The sequence below is a fragment of the Corylus avellana genome, chromosome ca1 (assembly GCF_901000735.1).
Source record: "Corylus avellana chromosome ca1, CavTom2PMs-1.0".
Taxonomy (NCBI): domain Eukaryota; kingdom Viridiplantae; phylum Streptophyta; class Magnoliopsida; order Fagales; family Betulaceae; genus Corylus; species Corylus avellana.
Window position 1 is genome coordinate 40409218 of NC_081541.1, and position 13885 is coordinate 40423102.

The 13885-nt window shown below is 32.6% G+C and overlaps 1 protein-coding gene across 1 annotated transcript; it reads right to left on the reverse strand.

Annotated features, from left to right (window-relative positions):
- Nucleotides 1-6160: 6160 nt before the first annotated feature.
- LOC132167565 (putative expansin-B2) lies at nt 6161-8591 on the reverse strand. Its single transcript, XM_059578577.1, has 4 exons — nt 8383-8591; nt 8166-8278; nt 7842-8029; nt 6161-6652 (listed from the first exon to the last, which is right to left on the reverse strand). Exons 1-4 carry the CDS (start codon nt 8573-8575, stop codon nt 6319-6321), a joined length of 828 nt encoding a protein of 275 aa, XP_059434560.1. The 5' UTR covers nt 8576-8591; the 3' UTR covers nt 6161-6318.
- Between the last annotated feature and the right edge of the window lie 5294 nt (nt 8592-13885).

Consider the following 13885-nt stretch of genomic DNA (forward strand, 5'->3'; position numbering starts at 1 on the left):
TTTTAGTTAGAGTTTAGGGGGTGGTTGGACTACCCCCAAGTGTCATGGGGTGGTCCGGCCATTGGGGTGGCTCTCAAGCCACCCCCAGCTAAAATGGGGTGGTCCAGCTACCCCTGATGGCCAAGATGGAGTGGCCAGTCACTTCATATTTTTTTTATTAATTTATTATTTTTTTTTTAATCTGAAATATTATTTTATTATTATTATTTTTGTAGTGGGACATGTGTCCTATTTATGGCTGTAGGATTTTTTTTTAAAAAATTCTGCCATGAATTGGATATTCTCCAGTCCATTATGGATTGGAGAGAATCTTATTCCCCTGCATGGGGGCCCTTCATTCAAGTTTGTTGCTAGGATTCCCTCTAGTTGAAACTTGTTTAGGTCAAAGAAGAGAGGAACTATGGGAGGGAAGAAGGATACAAATGTTTTGATAGCATTCATTTTATCTCTGCCACTTCCATCAATTAACTTACCTTTTTTAAGTTTCCCAACATATTTCTTTATCATGATTTTCGTTGCACCTCACCACCATCAACGTTGGTTCTTAGGGTATAATAATTAATCTCTTTGTTGTATACCCTAATTAGAATTTAGCTATTTGGTTTTTGATCATTGATACGAAACCTCATTGTCCTTGCAAATTAAAGTGAAATTTTAGTTATCTCGTTAAAAATAAATGAGAAGGGAATTAAATAAGTCATATATCTTATTATGTCAATCATATAATACAACATTCTCAAAAAATTTTGACATTAATATGGATAATCTTTTTCCTAAAGATATGCTACTAGATAATGAAGCATCTAATGGTTGAAAAGGATGGATGAGATGATGATTACTTGATGGCTTTGACTATTCGGTAGGCATCCGTACCTAGTTGTACAACAAGCATAATAAGCATTTATATTTTTCTGCTTGTCATTTGTGCATTATGAATCATTTTTATTCAATCGAACCTCATAATTACCTAACTCGAAGCATGTTTTTTCATGTTTTTCACTACTCACTTTAATTATTACGTTCATTTCACACATAAAGCATGATGTGGTTACATATTCATATGGAGGCTTTTCAAAGAATGTGCGAAAGCAAACGTTGCTAGATAGCAGTCCTCAATTGACCATTGTTTGAGATGTGGAATAATGTTAATTATGGACTTTGTACTCCTTGATTTTGTACGCTTGTGTTTTTGTTGTTTTTAAGTTGGGCCATTTTGGACCCAAAATTATGTTATTTGGGAGTTGAATTTTATATTTGATTTTCGGATCTTGTTTTATGTTTTTAGATTTTAGAGTTATTCACTAGTTTATTGAGACTTAAAAAATAATATACTTTTTTTATATAAAGTGTTACGTAAATTCTAGTTATTATTACTAAATACTACGTTATATAGGAATACATATTTATATATAATATTATATTTAGTTGCATACTCTCTTTAACCCATATTTTACATATTAAAAAAATATTATACTTGTTGATGATAATGGCTCAAATTGTCAACAAATGTGAAGATAATTGCTGAAAAATATCAATATTCAAGTTGGTGGGCTCAAGTCCTATTTATCTATAAGAGGATAATGTTAGTTTTAAAAGAAGTTCAAGAACAATTTGGAATTAGATTTCTGGAGAAAATATGTGTGGGTAAACATGTGGGTCGCAATAAGGCCTTGTTTGGGAATGCCATTGTTTGGTTTTGAACTCAATTCAATTTTGAGTTTTTTTTTTTTAGTGTGAATATCGAAGAGAAAAAAGAGTTGAGATTATGTTTGGATGGTAATTAATAAAATTAAGTAAAAATTATATATATTAAAAAAAAAAACAAAATTAAATTTGTTTTAAAAAAATTATGGGCAATTTTGAACCACCCATAGGGGTGGCTAAACTACCACCGAGGGGTGGATCAGCCATCCCCAAGTGTCTAAAGGTGGTTGAGCCACCCCCAATGGATACTTGGGCATGGTCAATCCACCCTTAGTGTGTGCATTGACCACCCTCAGTGTGTGCATTGACCACCCTCGAAGCTAATGGGGGTGGTTCGACTACTCCTAGCGGTTAAACCACCTCCAAATTAGACGGGGTGGGGGTGACTCAACCACCCCCATTAGCTTCGGCCTTCGGGGGAGGCCGATCCATCCCTGTGGGGTAGATCGGTCACCTTCAAATTTTTAGGGGTGGTCCAGCAATCACCTGAGGTGTTCCGGCCACCCTAAATTTATTTTCAATCTTTATTTATAATTTTTATTAATTAGGTTGAGAGTTTTTTAGTTAAGTTGAAAATTTTTTAGTTGAGTTGAGTTGAGTTTAAAAAATTGCCAAACATCAATTTAGAAAAAATTTGAGTTTGAGTTGGAAAATCTTGCTTCCCAAACAATGCCTTATCTTCATCATGGAAAAGACTTTGTATTCATAATGGTTTCGTTTTCGCAGTAGCAATTGGATTAAAATTGTTCTTATATTTTTCTTGATTAAGCCTTCATAAAAGGACATGTAGTCCTTGGTTGAGATCATCCGGAAAATTCAAATTGGTGAGAGCACTTTGTGACATTTACAAAGTGTAGAGAGTTTTTCTTTACTGAGTATTTGAGAGGGACAGTTGAGTGTGGTTTACAAGGGATTAAGGGCTTGGGTTTGAGATATTAAACTTGAGCGGTTCAGGCTTGTACTATTGTACTCAATATTTTTCAATAGTAAGGAAGGAGACCGGATCACGCCCCGTAGATGTAGGCATATTGCTGAACCACATAAACTCTTTGTGTACATTTGTGATTGGTGTGTGTTCTCGTGTATTTTCTTTTCAAACTTATCTTTTGCATAAAGGTCTAATGAAAAATATGTTGCCAATTAATTATCAATTTTCTTAACAATACTGTAGTCTAATAAGCTAAATGTGCACACTCTGGGTACCCAACATAGTAATGCAACAACAATTATATTACAAATTCCAAGGACTGACAAAACTTGTTAACAATGAGCATAAAACTTGAATGTTACAAAGTATAGCCCTCCTTTCACACTCATGCTACTTAATTCTAATGGAAACGATATCTCAACAATATCTTTTTGAAAAGAACCAATCATAGTGTATTAGTTATCAAGCCTCAACTTCATAACATAGTAAGTCACATAAGTTATAATGAGATCATCAATAGAGAAACACAGTACTAATATAGTTGGTTGATGAGCACATCATACTTACTATTGTAGATTTCTCTTGTTCAAACAGTTCATGCTTGAATTCATTAAGAAACTCATAGGGATCTTACGTTCTATTTGGGTTTGTGATTTCAAAATAACGATTTGAAAACGTGATTTTTAAAAATGCAATAAAACATTTAGTAAAATCGTAGTTTGACATTTAAAATTGCAGTTCAGCCTTTAAAATTGTACTTTTTCAGAAAGACTCCTTCTTACCAGTAATTTGAAAACGCAGATTTTCTGCGTTGTTAAATCGCAATTTTTTAAAATGCAATCTCAAACAATTTATTTTCTGCAATTTGGTTTAAAATTCAACTTTTTGTTATGAAATCGTAATGCCAAACGCACCAATATTAGTCTAGTTGCTTATCAAGAGCCTAACCTGAATATTTAATTAACCACTAGTGATTCAAGCCTTTCCATTTTTTCCATTATATCTACAATATTTCAAATAACTTAGTGTAATTATCCAAAATTTTATTTTTATTTTTTTCCTACTTATAAGGGCATTGCTCATGGAGTTGGTCAGTCGGAGATATTGGATCATATTCATTCATGTAGCTCCAATAAAGGTGGTATATCCCTTTATCTTCTAGTAATGATTTTGCATTGCGTATATTTTTATATATTTTTTGTTTAGCCCAGAATGCAATGCATGTCAAACATTCTTAATCAGTATTTTAGATGACACATCTATAAGAAGCAAAAAGAAAATACATGTTTATGGAGATAAAACGACATTGAATTTGATCTCTCATGTAATTAAGCAGCACCAAAATTAAGCATATTGTGTCGAGAGATTAGAGAGAGAGAGAGAGAGAGAGAGAGACAGAGGGATTTGTTTTGGGGAAATTTTGAGGGAAAGAAAATTTAGCGGAAATCTTTCAAAAATGATTTTTAAGGAGGAAGTCGACTTTGAAGTTGAGTTTTCGAAACACGGTTAAAATTATTATTTTTTTAAGTATGATATGGGCATGTGCCATGTCACCAGTGTAAGTATTGTTCACTGATGCCGGTGTGATGTACATCATTACTCATTTGATTTTATTTCTCGTGATGTTTACATATGGTAATCTCTTCATCTACCTTTTAATTAATTAATTTCATTCAAAACTAAAATTAACAATACTATTTAATTTTCCACTAACTCCAATCACTCTAAGAGCATTCTCAATGGAGAAGCCATATTTTTATGTAAAATAGCTCCTCATAACTCACTTTTATCTAGTTTAGGTAAGCCATTTTTAAATGTCTCTACATCCGATTAGCTATATTTCTATTTATTTTATTAAAATATTATTAAAATAAGAAAAGTTTTGAGAAGAAGAGAACATGTGAGAGGAAAAATGGAAAAAGTTTTGGGAAAAATAGAACATGCAGAGAAAAAGTAGGAAAATATTTGGGAAAAAGAGAAAATATGTGAGAAACAATGAAAAATAAAATAGCTCCATTGAAAAGTGTTGCTACATTTAGCTTTTTTTTTAGTTCTTCTAATCAAATATCTATTTTACATTTTCTTTTGACTAATCCAATGTAAGAGATTTTTTAAACATTTAAAGAGTTATTTTAGATAAAAGTAACATTTAACTCTTCCATTGAGAATGCTTTAATAGCCGCCTTAAATTGACCGTAAAAGTCCAATCTAACCTTTTTGATTTTGTTTTACTCCATGTCTTTACCTTTTTGGCTTCTTCTTAGGTTGTCTCCATCCGCATGAAAATTGAAAACTGCGTTGCAAATTTGGACGGCTACAAATGTCGGGTGGGACCCACTGCTTTGGGGTTTGGTCCACCTAGGCTGTTAGCTTTGGACCCACGTACATTCACGGGGTGGATCCCGTCAAGTTGCCGTATAGTTCTGTCCTTTGCCGGATAGCGCTATCCAAACAAATATTTTTTTCCTTGTTCTTTATTATTATTATTATTATTATTATTTTAATTATTATTTTTTTTAATCTTTTTTGATCTTTGTTTCTTTTTAAATTTTGACTGCAAAAACAAAAGATTAACGGTAGGTTTGGTAAGCAAAATGATAATTTTATTTTAAAAAAATTATTAAAATTAAAGAATGTGAAATAATTATACTCTAATACTTAAAATAGCCATTCTTATGGTTCATAAAAAAAACAATTATTCTTTTAATTGAGAAATAAGCTATTTTATTTATATATTTTAATCAAATAGCTAGCCAATTCTGAAGAAATTTATAATGCTATAGAAAGATAAATTAAATGCAGAATAATAAATGAGATAAAAAGATTTTACTTGGTTCGGTCTATGACCTAACAAGGCAACTTACTTACTCTCCTAGTAGCGTACTTTAGCGGCAAGGAAGGAGGCATTGGAAAGACTAGATCATACTAAATTAAAGAGGCATTCGGGAATCTACTAGTAGCTTCGGGCGAATTCATGTATTAAAGGTTGCCCAAGGGTTTTTTTTTTTTTTCGTGAAATACCTTGTGAGACGAGTAATGATATAAAGAGAACTACAGTCTTTCCGAATGTGATATGACATTTAAAATCACCGATAAATCAAAATTTAATAATGGTCATCTTAAATTTAATGGTGATTTTAAAAACGATATTACATTTGAGAGGACCCTAGAAGAACTCTAGCTCTCTTTATATCAATATTACTCTTGTGGGACAATAAGTTTTCTATATATGTAATTTTATAAGTCTTCTAATTGTTCTTTAATTATTAAAAAAAATGAATTTAATGATTTAATAATATATTTTTGCTTCTTTGTATTTTTATTGTGAAACAAATAATTAATTTTAAAAGGTTATTCAACCTCAAAGAAAATATTATAGGATGGTACACTAATCTTCAAATTGTCTTATTTTCTGTCTTAATCAAATGTACGTAATTCTTTATTTATGATAGATATCATAAACGTGGAAAAAAGATGAAAGATTCGAGAAAGAAAAAAAGAGTCAGATCATTTGTGCTCAACAATACGTAACTCTAAATAATAATTCATAGATGCTTTCTGTCTGAGACGACAAACCAAAGTCTAGTATAGGCGGTAGCTCAGCTGACTTTTTAGTTCATCTTCAGCAGTACTAAAAACTACATAAATTTTTGCAAACAACCAAACTGATCAAACATATGATTTAATTAGGTCTGGAAGTTGACAACAGATCGGTAAGTTTTTCCGGCCTGCCAGCCGGCCGGAATGACGTTGTTGGCCACGACGGTGCTGCCGGAGTCGAGCGAGGTTAGGCGGATGGAAAAAGGAGCCTGCAATGTTGAGCCAGCATCAAGCTTCCAAACTGCACCCCATGACTGCTGCATGGGAAGCCATGAGGCCGAGTCAAGGGCCTGTTTGAGGTCGACCCCACGGAGGCTTCCATCTCCGTCTTCGTATTCAATTAGGGAAGCAAAATAGTTTGGATTGGAGCCAGCGTCCACGTGGAAGGCTATTGTCGCGCCAGGCCAGTTGCACTCCACTCTGAAATAAATAAATAAATAAATATATATTAACATATAAAAAAATGAAATTAATATTAATTCATTTGGTATTAACAAAAACAAAAAAAATTGTTTGTTAATATATTTCAATTTTTAACTCAAACACCTATTAAAATGAAATACGACATTCTAACTTAGCCATGATGCTTCAGCTTCTACTTTGCTGCATGCCCTTACTACATTAGAAACTCTTTTACATCGCTCCTACATAATTTTTTAATGAAAGTTTTGGATTGCTGTTGCTCATGATAGATTTTGGTATAAAATAATTTTTCTTATAATAAGGCCAACGTATAGTCAAGCTTTTTTATCTTTTGGGGAAACTTCACAAATGACTCCTAAACTATTACACGATTTGAAAAGACTATTCTAAATTTTAAAACCTCTCAATTTTATCCCAAACTTTCAATTTAATGCAATCTACTCCCCTCTGTCAGTTTTTGGATGTTATAAGTGATGAAATGACTTTCATACGTACCCCTGAAAACTTTTATAAAATTTCAAATTTACCCTTAATTTCAAATTGAAAATTAAAAAAAAAAAATGAAATTTGAAGGGTAATTTGGTCTTTTTAGTGGTCTTCATTAGGGTTTAAAGGGAAAAAAAAAATGATGGAGGGAGTCAATTGCATGAAATTGAAAGCTCAAGAGGTAAAATTGAGAGTTTTTAAAATTTGGAGTGTCTTCTCAAAACGTTTGGTAATTCAAGAGTCTTAAGTGAAGTTATCCCTAATTATTTTGGTTCAAATATGTAGATTTAGTTATTTATATACTATAGTATATAAAATTTTCAAAAGAGAGGGAGAGCCATAACTAATACCGGCCATCTCCTCCTTTCGTCTCTGGTTTTAGTCATTCACGAAGAGATGATTAATGAAATGACAAAAAAAAAAAAAAAAGATCCAAAAACAAAAACAAAATGTTGAAAAAAGTGACATTGACAAGAAACTTAATTTAATTATTTGAAGTAAAGACATAGAAAAAAAAAAATTTTGAAGTAAAGAAGTGATAAATACAGTAATTATATAGTCAAAACATTTGAATAGAAGACTTTAAAACCAGGAATAAAAGACTTTTGACAATAATGAAGAATTTTTGTCACACTTAACCAAATGCATTATTTTCTTAATTTCCACCCACCCCACCCCTCCTCATACGCCATTAATGTACCTTCTATATTCAATCTCCAGAACTCCAGCATTGCGTAGTTGATCAGCTTTACCAGAAGCTGCCATGGCTCCAAAAGCTGTACCACTCAAATCAAAATGAGCAGATTCAGATGTACACCCCGGACACTCATCGGTGATCACTACAGTCACCGGGTTTCCCGAGCATGCTGCATTCCCTGTGCACCTAACCTGCATGATCCCAGCAGGAAAATCAGCCGCAAATCATAATCATCTCAATTGTATCACAGTCGTGTAAAAAGATTATTATATAGTCATCAAACCAACCCACATAGATGTCATGAGCTTTAATTTCCAGTTTTTTTACCTGATAACAAGCTCCACACCCTTTGCCTGATTCGTATAAAGAAGGGCCTCCAGCTGAAATCATTGAAGAGAATGGGGCTTGCTCTACTGTGGACGCATATCCACAAGCACCCCCTGCATGGACAAGACATGAAAATTGAGAAATATATTTATATTTTTCTGCAACTTTTGTATGAATATATATTTGGTAATAATTAATGTTTCTTCTGCATAATTACCATCACTCCCGGCACCTGTGGCGCTTCCATACCATGTTGCACCTGCGGGTGACCAACCAGAATTGGATGGAACATTATTCTTTGAGACATTGAGAAGCTTGGGCTTGAAGCAAGAGCTAGGGTTGATCAGAAGAGAAACAAGAGATAAGAGAGTAATAAACAGAGAGAAGGATTGTTGAAGAACAAGAGCCATTATATCTCTCAGAGTGGAAAATTAATTTTGTTTTTTTTTTTGGCTTGAATGAGATGAATTGGTGAGTGGTATTTATAGAAGAAGAGCAGTGCTTGAGTTCAAAATGCATCCTATTATAACATGCCACGTGTCACTGTGAGAGGATTTGAGCTTGAATTTTTCGTAAGGTACAAGGGAACATTTTTTTAATGTGCGAGAAATGGTGACATTTCCTTAATCCACGTATTCACCAGCATGGTGCTGTATGCATGGGAGGGTAAAATACAAAGATAATTTCCTTATCATGGAAATTAGAATGCCATGACTTCAGCAATATATCATGCACGGATCATTTGGCTTAATTAAGGTTCATTGAATTTGGTAGAATTTTTTTTTTAATTTCAACATATTAAATTCTAATATTCATGGATGGAAATTTAATATGATATATAGTGTGATAGCTCTTTGATTGATTGATTGCTGTCCCAGTCGTTAATTAGTCATCAACTTCTAAACCTTAATTCGTGGAACAAAATTAAAACAAGTGTACAATGCTTTTACTTGGTAAAAAAAACTTTCTTTTTGAAATCGAAAAATGATGTTCCTATAAGGAAATCTGACGCATGCTGTTGTAATGTATAGTTCACCACGCTAAGGACTTGGATGGTGAAGAGAACAAAAGGTAAATATTAAACTAAGAAAGGAAAAATGTATTAGTTGTGGTTTACTCGATTTGCAATTGATTTTTGTGGTATCAAAATAAATTTAAAGGTTTTTGAGGTATACTAAAAAAATAATTTAGTCTCTACAGATAAATTTTATCAACTAATTTAACAGATTCCGTTGGTACGTATGACACTGACTTAAATAAGATAAGTGCAACAATTTTATAGGCTTTGACGTTTCTCGGTATTAAAACCAGTTAACTTAATGAATGAAATTTGACTGTAGGAACTAAATTATTTTTTAGCATACTTCAGTGACCTCCGAGTTTATTTTGATGTCACGTAAAGTTAATTGAAAATCACGTTAACATCAAGAATTGATTTTGTATTTTTTACCCGAACAAAAAATGAGTGTTTGAGATGGTCGTGAGAATCTATACGATTTCTTTGTAAAATTAAATTGTTTTATTTCCTTATCAGATAATATTATAATCTGCTCGTTTAATTATATAAGAATCTCATTATCATGAGCTTTACATTACTTGTATTGTACATCTATATGACCTATATAAAAATAAGTATTTTCACTGTATTGTCAAACAAGTTAATCAATGATAATATAGCCTAGGCCAGCATTAGAACTGTAGACCTCTACCTTTATTGTGGGAATCACCGTAAGTCTCCTTGTTTTTCTCTATTGCATCCGGTCTGTCTTATTTATTTTTTTTAATATTTTAACATAGTATTAAAATCACTTTTTTCACAAACTTGGACAATGTTTGTGGAAAAGTGTCATACATTGTTACAATGATGCAGACCATTCCTACAATCTTCGAAAATGTTCAAATGCTTTCAAGGTAGAATGTGTGATTCGAGTTTTTAAGCGTAGCGGTTAGGGTTTTAGCTTATAATTTTGGCTAATATTAGAGCGCAATGCAAAGTGCGGAGCTAGTATCTTCGCAAGAAGCTCATGTATGAGAATTTAGCGATCGAGATAAGTAATCGCTCATAAGAACGCCAACATAAGTTATCATCAAACATAAATATTTTCATCTATAAACTATACATTTTGACATGCATGTTTCTCTTAAAAGCGCATGATATTTTATAAATGTTAATTTGAAAATGTATCGGTAATATTTATTGTGATATTCATGAAAGAATTTATATATTCTCATAACTTGAAGTATATTGTTGTGTAGCATACGGCCATGAGAAAAAGAAGAAGTAAAAAGTCTAGAGAAATCATATACTAATATACGGACTTGAACCCTATAACCATATTTTATTAGCTAAGTTTAATTTCCACAATGAAAGTCCAAACCATTTCTCCTAGCCTTTCTTTTCTTTAGACTTAGAGTTTGTGCAAGTAAACCAAGAATTGGTGACGTTTTGCATAAAAATTGCATCAACTAGAAAACGGTTTCCCACTAGGACAGTTATTCCATCTTGGCGGGACCCAGATAAACAGTAAACCCACATGCTTCGTGGGTCCCATAATTCAATCCGGAGTTTGGACCGACCAAATTAGCATTGTATTCGGGTCTTTGTTTTTTTTTTTTTTTGTTTTTTTACAATCACCCCCTTTTCAAGGAGATACTTAATTACCTCATCAAAGATTTGCGGTCTTGATTGAAAGCGAAACATACATGTTCGTTGATGATGCCGTTAATGACGGTTATTAGCCGTTGAAAATCTCATTCCCTGGTTATCTAACGGCAGAAAAACATCCATCTCGCACGTGGGAGTCCCGGCCGCATTGTCGAAAAACAACGGCACGTAATATTTGCCAAGAATTGGGGTTTTTTTCCTATGTCGGGGAATGTAGGCGCTTAATTATAAGGTCGACATTTTTCCTTCACAAAAAAACAAAAAGAGTTGACTTTTGATCTGAGTTAACAGGGGAGGGTGATCCAACGGTGGACATTTTTTTTAATGGTTTTATTCTAGCATTAGACGTTAGATTGGGTATGCAAGCCGAGCAGGGACGGAGGAAGAGGGTGGCTTATATAGGCCATGGTCACCCCAACTCATTAAAAAAAAAAAAAAAAAAAAAAAATTGAAGGTAAAATTAATAATTTACAAGGTAAATTTTTTATTTTTTTGCATATGCCATACTAAACTCTGCCTCCACCCATTAAGCCAAGGCTGAAGACATGGTCATCACTTTCATGGTGAAAGGGAAGAGAGACAGAGAAATCTAAATTCTCAATTTGGTGACTGAGGCTGCACATGGCCATCATTTTCACAGGAAGAAAAAAGAAAAAGGAAATGGACAAATTGTTTGTAGGTGAAAGAGAATTTAGTGACAAAAAATGTTCATTGCATTAAACTTCTAATTCAATTAGAAATAAAAATTGATATTAATTCCTCTTCTAAATAGGAAATTTACACATATAATGATGTATATGCCACTGTCTAATTTAAAATTTTAAATGGCATGGCAATATGTACTCTTTCATTCCACATTTGATTTCCTCAGGCTCAATTTCTTGTAAGAATTTTCAACCATTTTAAGTTCATTTCATGGTTCAAATTAAAATTTTCATGCTATCATGTTATTTAAAATTTTAAATGACATAATCCTATGTACACGTACATTTTTGGCGGGTTTTGCTAATTAATAATTATGGAGTGATTATTTTTTTGTTCCTGGCATAAATTTACGTGATTATAGGTAATTCCTTAAACAAAAATATAATTTGAAAACCTGACTTAATGCAAATTTTTATTGGATGGATTGAGAATTTTCACTTTTAAATAAAAATCAAATAAGACATCAATGAAAGGACATGTCGAAAGACGAGATTGATATCCCATTATGGTTTGACTTATCTTATTCCTGAAATTTACAGGTTTGGTTTATATTAGATTTTGTGGGGCTAGATAATATTCATTACGTCTAAATATGTCCTACGGTTTCAATTATAGTTGTAAAGCATATGCCATCTACGTTGTCCATTATTATTATTATTATTATTTGGATAGAATGGAGACATATTAACAACCTACAAGGATTTTAAAAATGAACCTTTCGTAAAAGGAAGCCATATTTCTATAAGTGAAATTCAAAGAGCGGAAAAGAAAAATTGATTCTTTGAATCGTTGCATTCTAGAATGATTAGAAATGCATGCTTTTTCACCAATCATAGCCGATTACTTTTAGGGTTAAAAGACCTTTTTAATACCTAGGTTTACACTTTTTTTTTCTTTTGTTTTTTTTGTTTTTTTTTTTTTTTTTTCACTTATCTTTTAATTCGTATCATAGATGATACCTAACTTATGGATAAATACCAATTTAGTACTTCTATCACCATTCCGCCAACCAAACTAACAGACTACCATTGAGTGATTTCGGCCATTCCCCGAGGCTCGTCTGGAGGTAGTTGAACCACTCCTAAGGCCCTTGGGGGTGGTTTGGCCACCCCCAAAGGCCTAAAAGTGGGGTGGCTCCTAGATGCCACGGGAGTGGTCGAGCCACCCCTAGACCGACCACAAGAGGTGGCCGAAACCACTTTCATTGTAGTCTGTTAGTTTAGTTGACGAAATGTACTAAATTGGTATTTACCTATAAGTGTTGGAATTGGTGACTCATGTTAATACCAGTGGAAGGCAAAGTAGACGAGAGTGGAGTGAACGTAATTAAGTTTGCGAGGGGGGAATGATTAGGTTGTGCGGGTATGGTACGGGGTATTTTGAGGATTTTCTTAATAAGTTTGTACAAGTAGGGTTTAGGATTTTTCTATATATATGTATAATGTAACTCTGAATCATTAAGAGTAAAAATACAACCGCTTCTCGGTGTACGTAAGCAAATTGCCGAACCACGCTAAATTTGTATTACAACTCTCTCTCTCTTTTCAATTTATATTATTCATCAATTATTGTGCACGGTAACAATAATAAGTCAAGTACCATCTATGATACGAAATGAAACCCATATAGAAAAAAATAAAGAAGTGAAAAACTAAGTACTAAAAAGGTAATTAACCCTTACTTTTATCAATAATTAGAAATCCATGCTTTTCTTTTCTTTTTATTTATTTTATTTTATTTTTTTATTTTTTATCCTTTCCTAATCTCTCATGCAAAGTCTTCGAACAAGGGCTGTGAGCCTATATATATATATATATATTTGAAGCAGTCTATCATGGTCTTCTTTCGACAAAGATAATGGACTTGATGATCATTTTCAGCCCATTGGATCAATTTTGGAGTACATTAGTTGAATCTCAACAAATTCAAAGCCCAATAGGAAGTTCGGTGGATGACACACGACCAAAAATAAAAACAGAAGAAAGTACCAAATTGTAGTCAATCCTTACTTTCCTCTTTCTTTTTTCTTTTTCTTTTTTTAATTTTTAATTTTTAATTTTATTTTTAAAATTTTTTACTTTATTTATTTATTAGTTAGTAAATCCTTACTTGCCTCTTTGTAAAGGGAGAAGATGCCGTCAAAAAAGGGAGTATTAATTTAGGAGTTAGAATATATAATTGAAATTAAAACAGAGGATTTGAAGGCTGGATTCGAATGAATAACAGCTGCTTGTATTACTTGCGTGTAAACAAACATTTGAAAACTATAAGATAAACTGTTGAATTGATATAGCAATACATGACATTTGAATATTTGACTTATAGCAGATAGCTAAGTGACTAGCGCAAC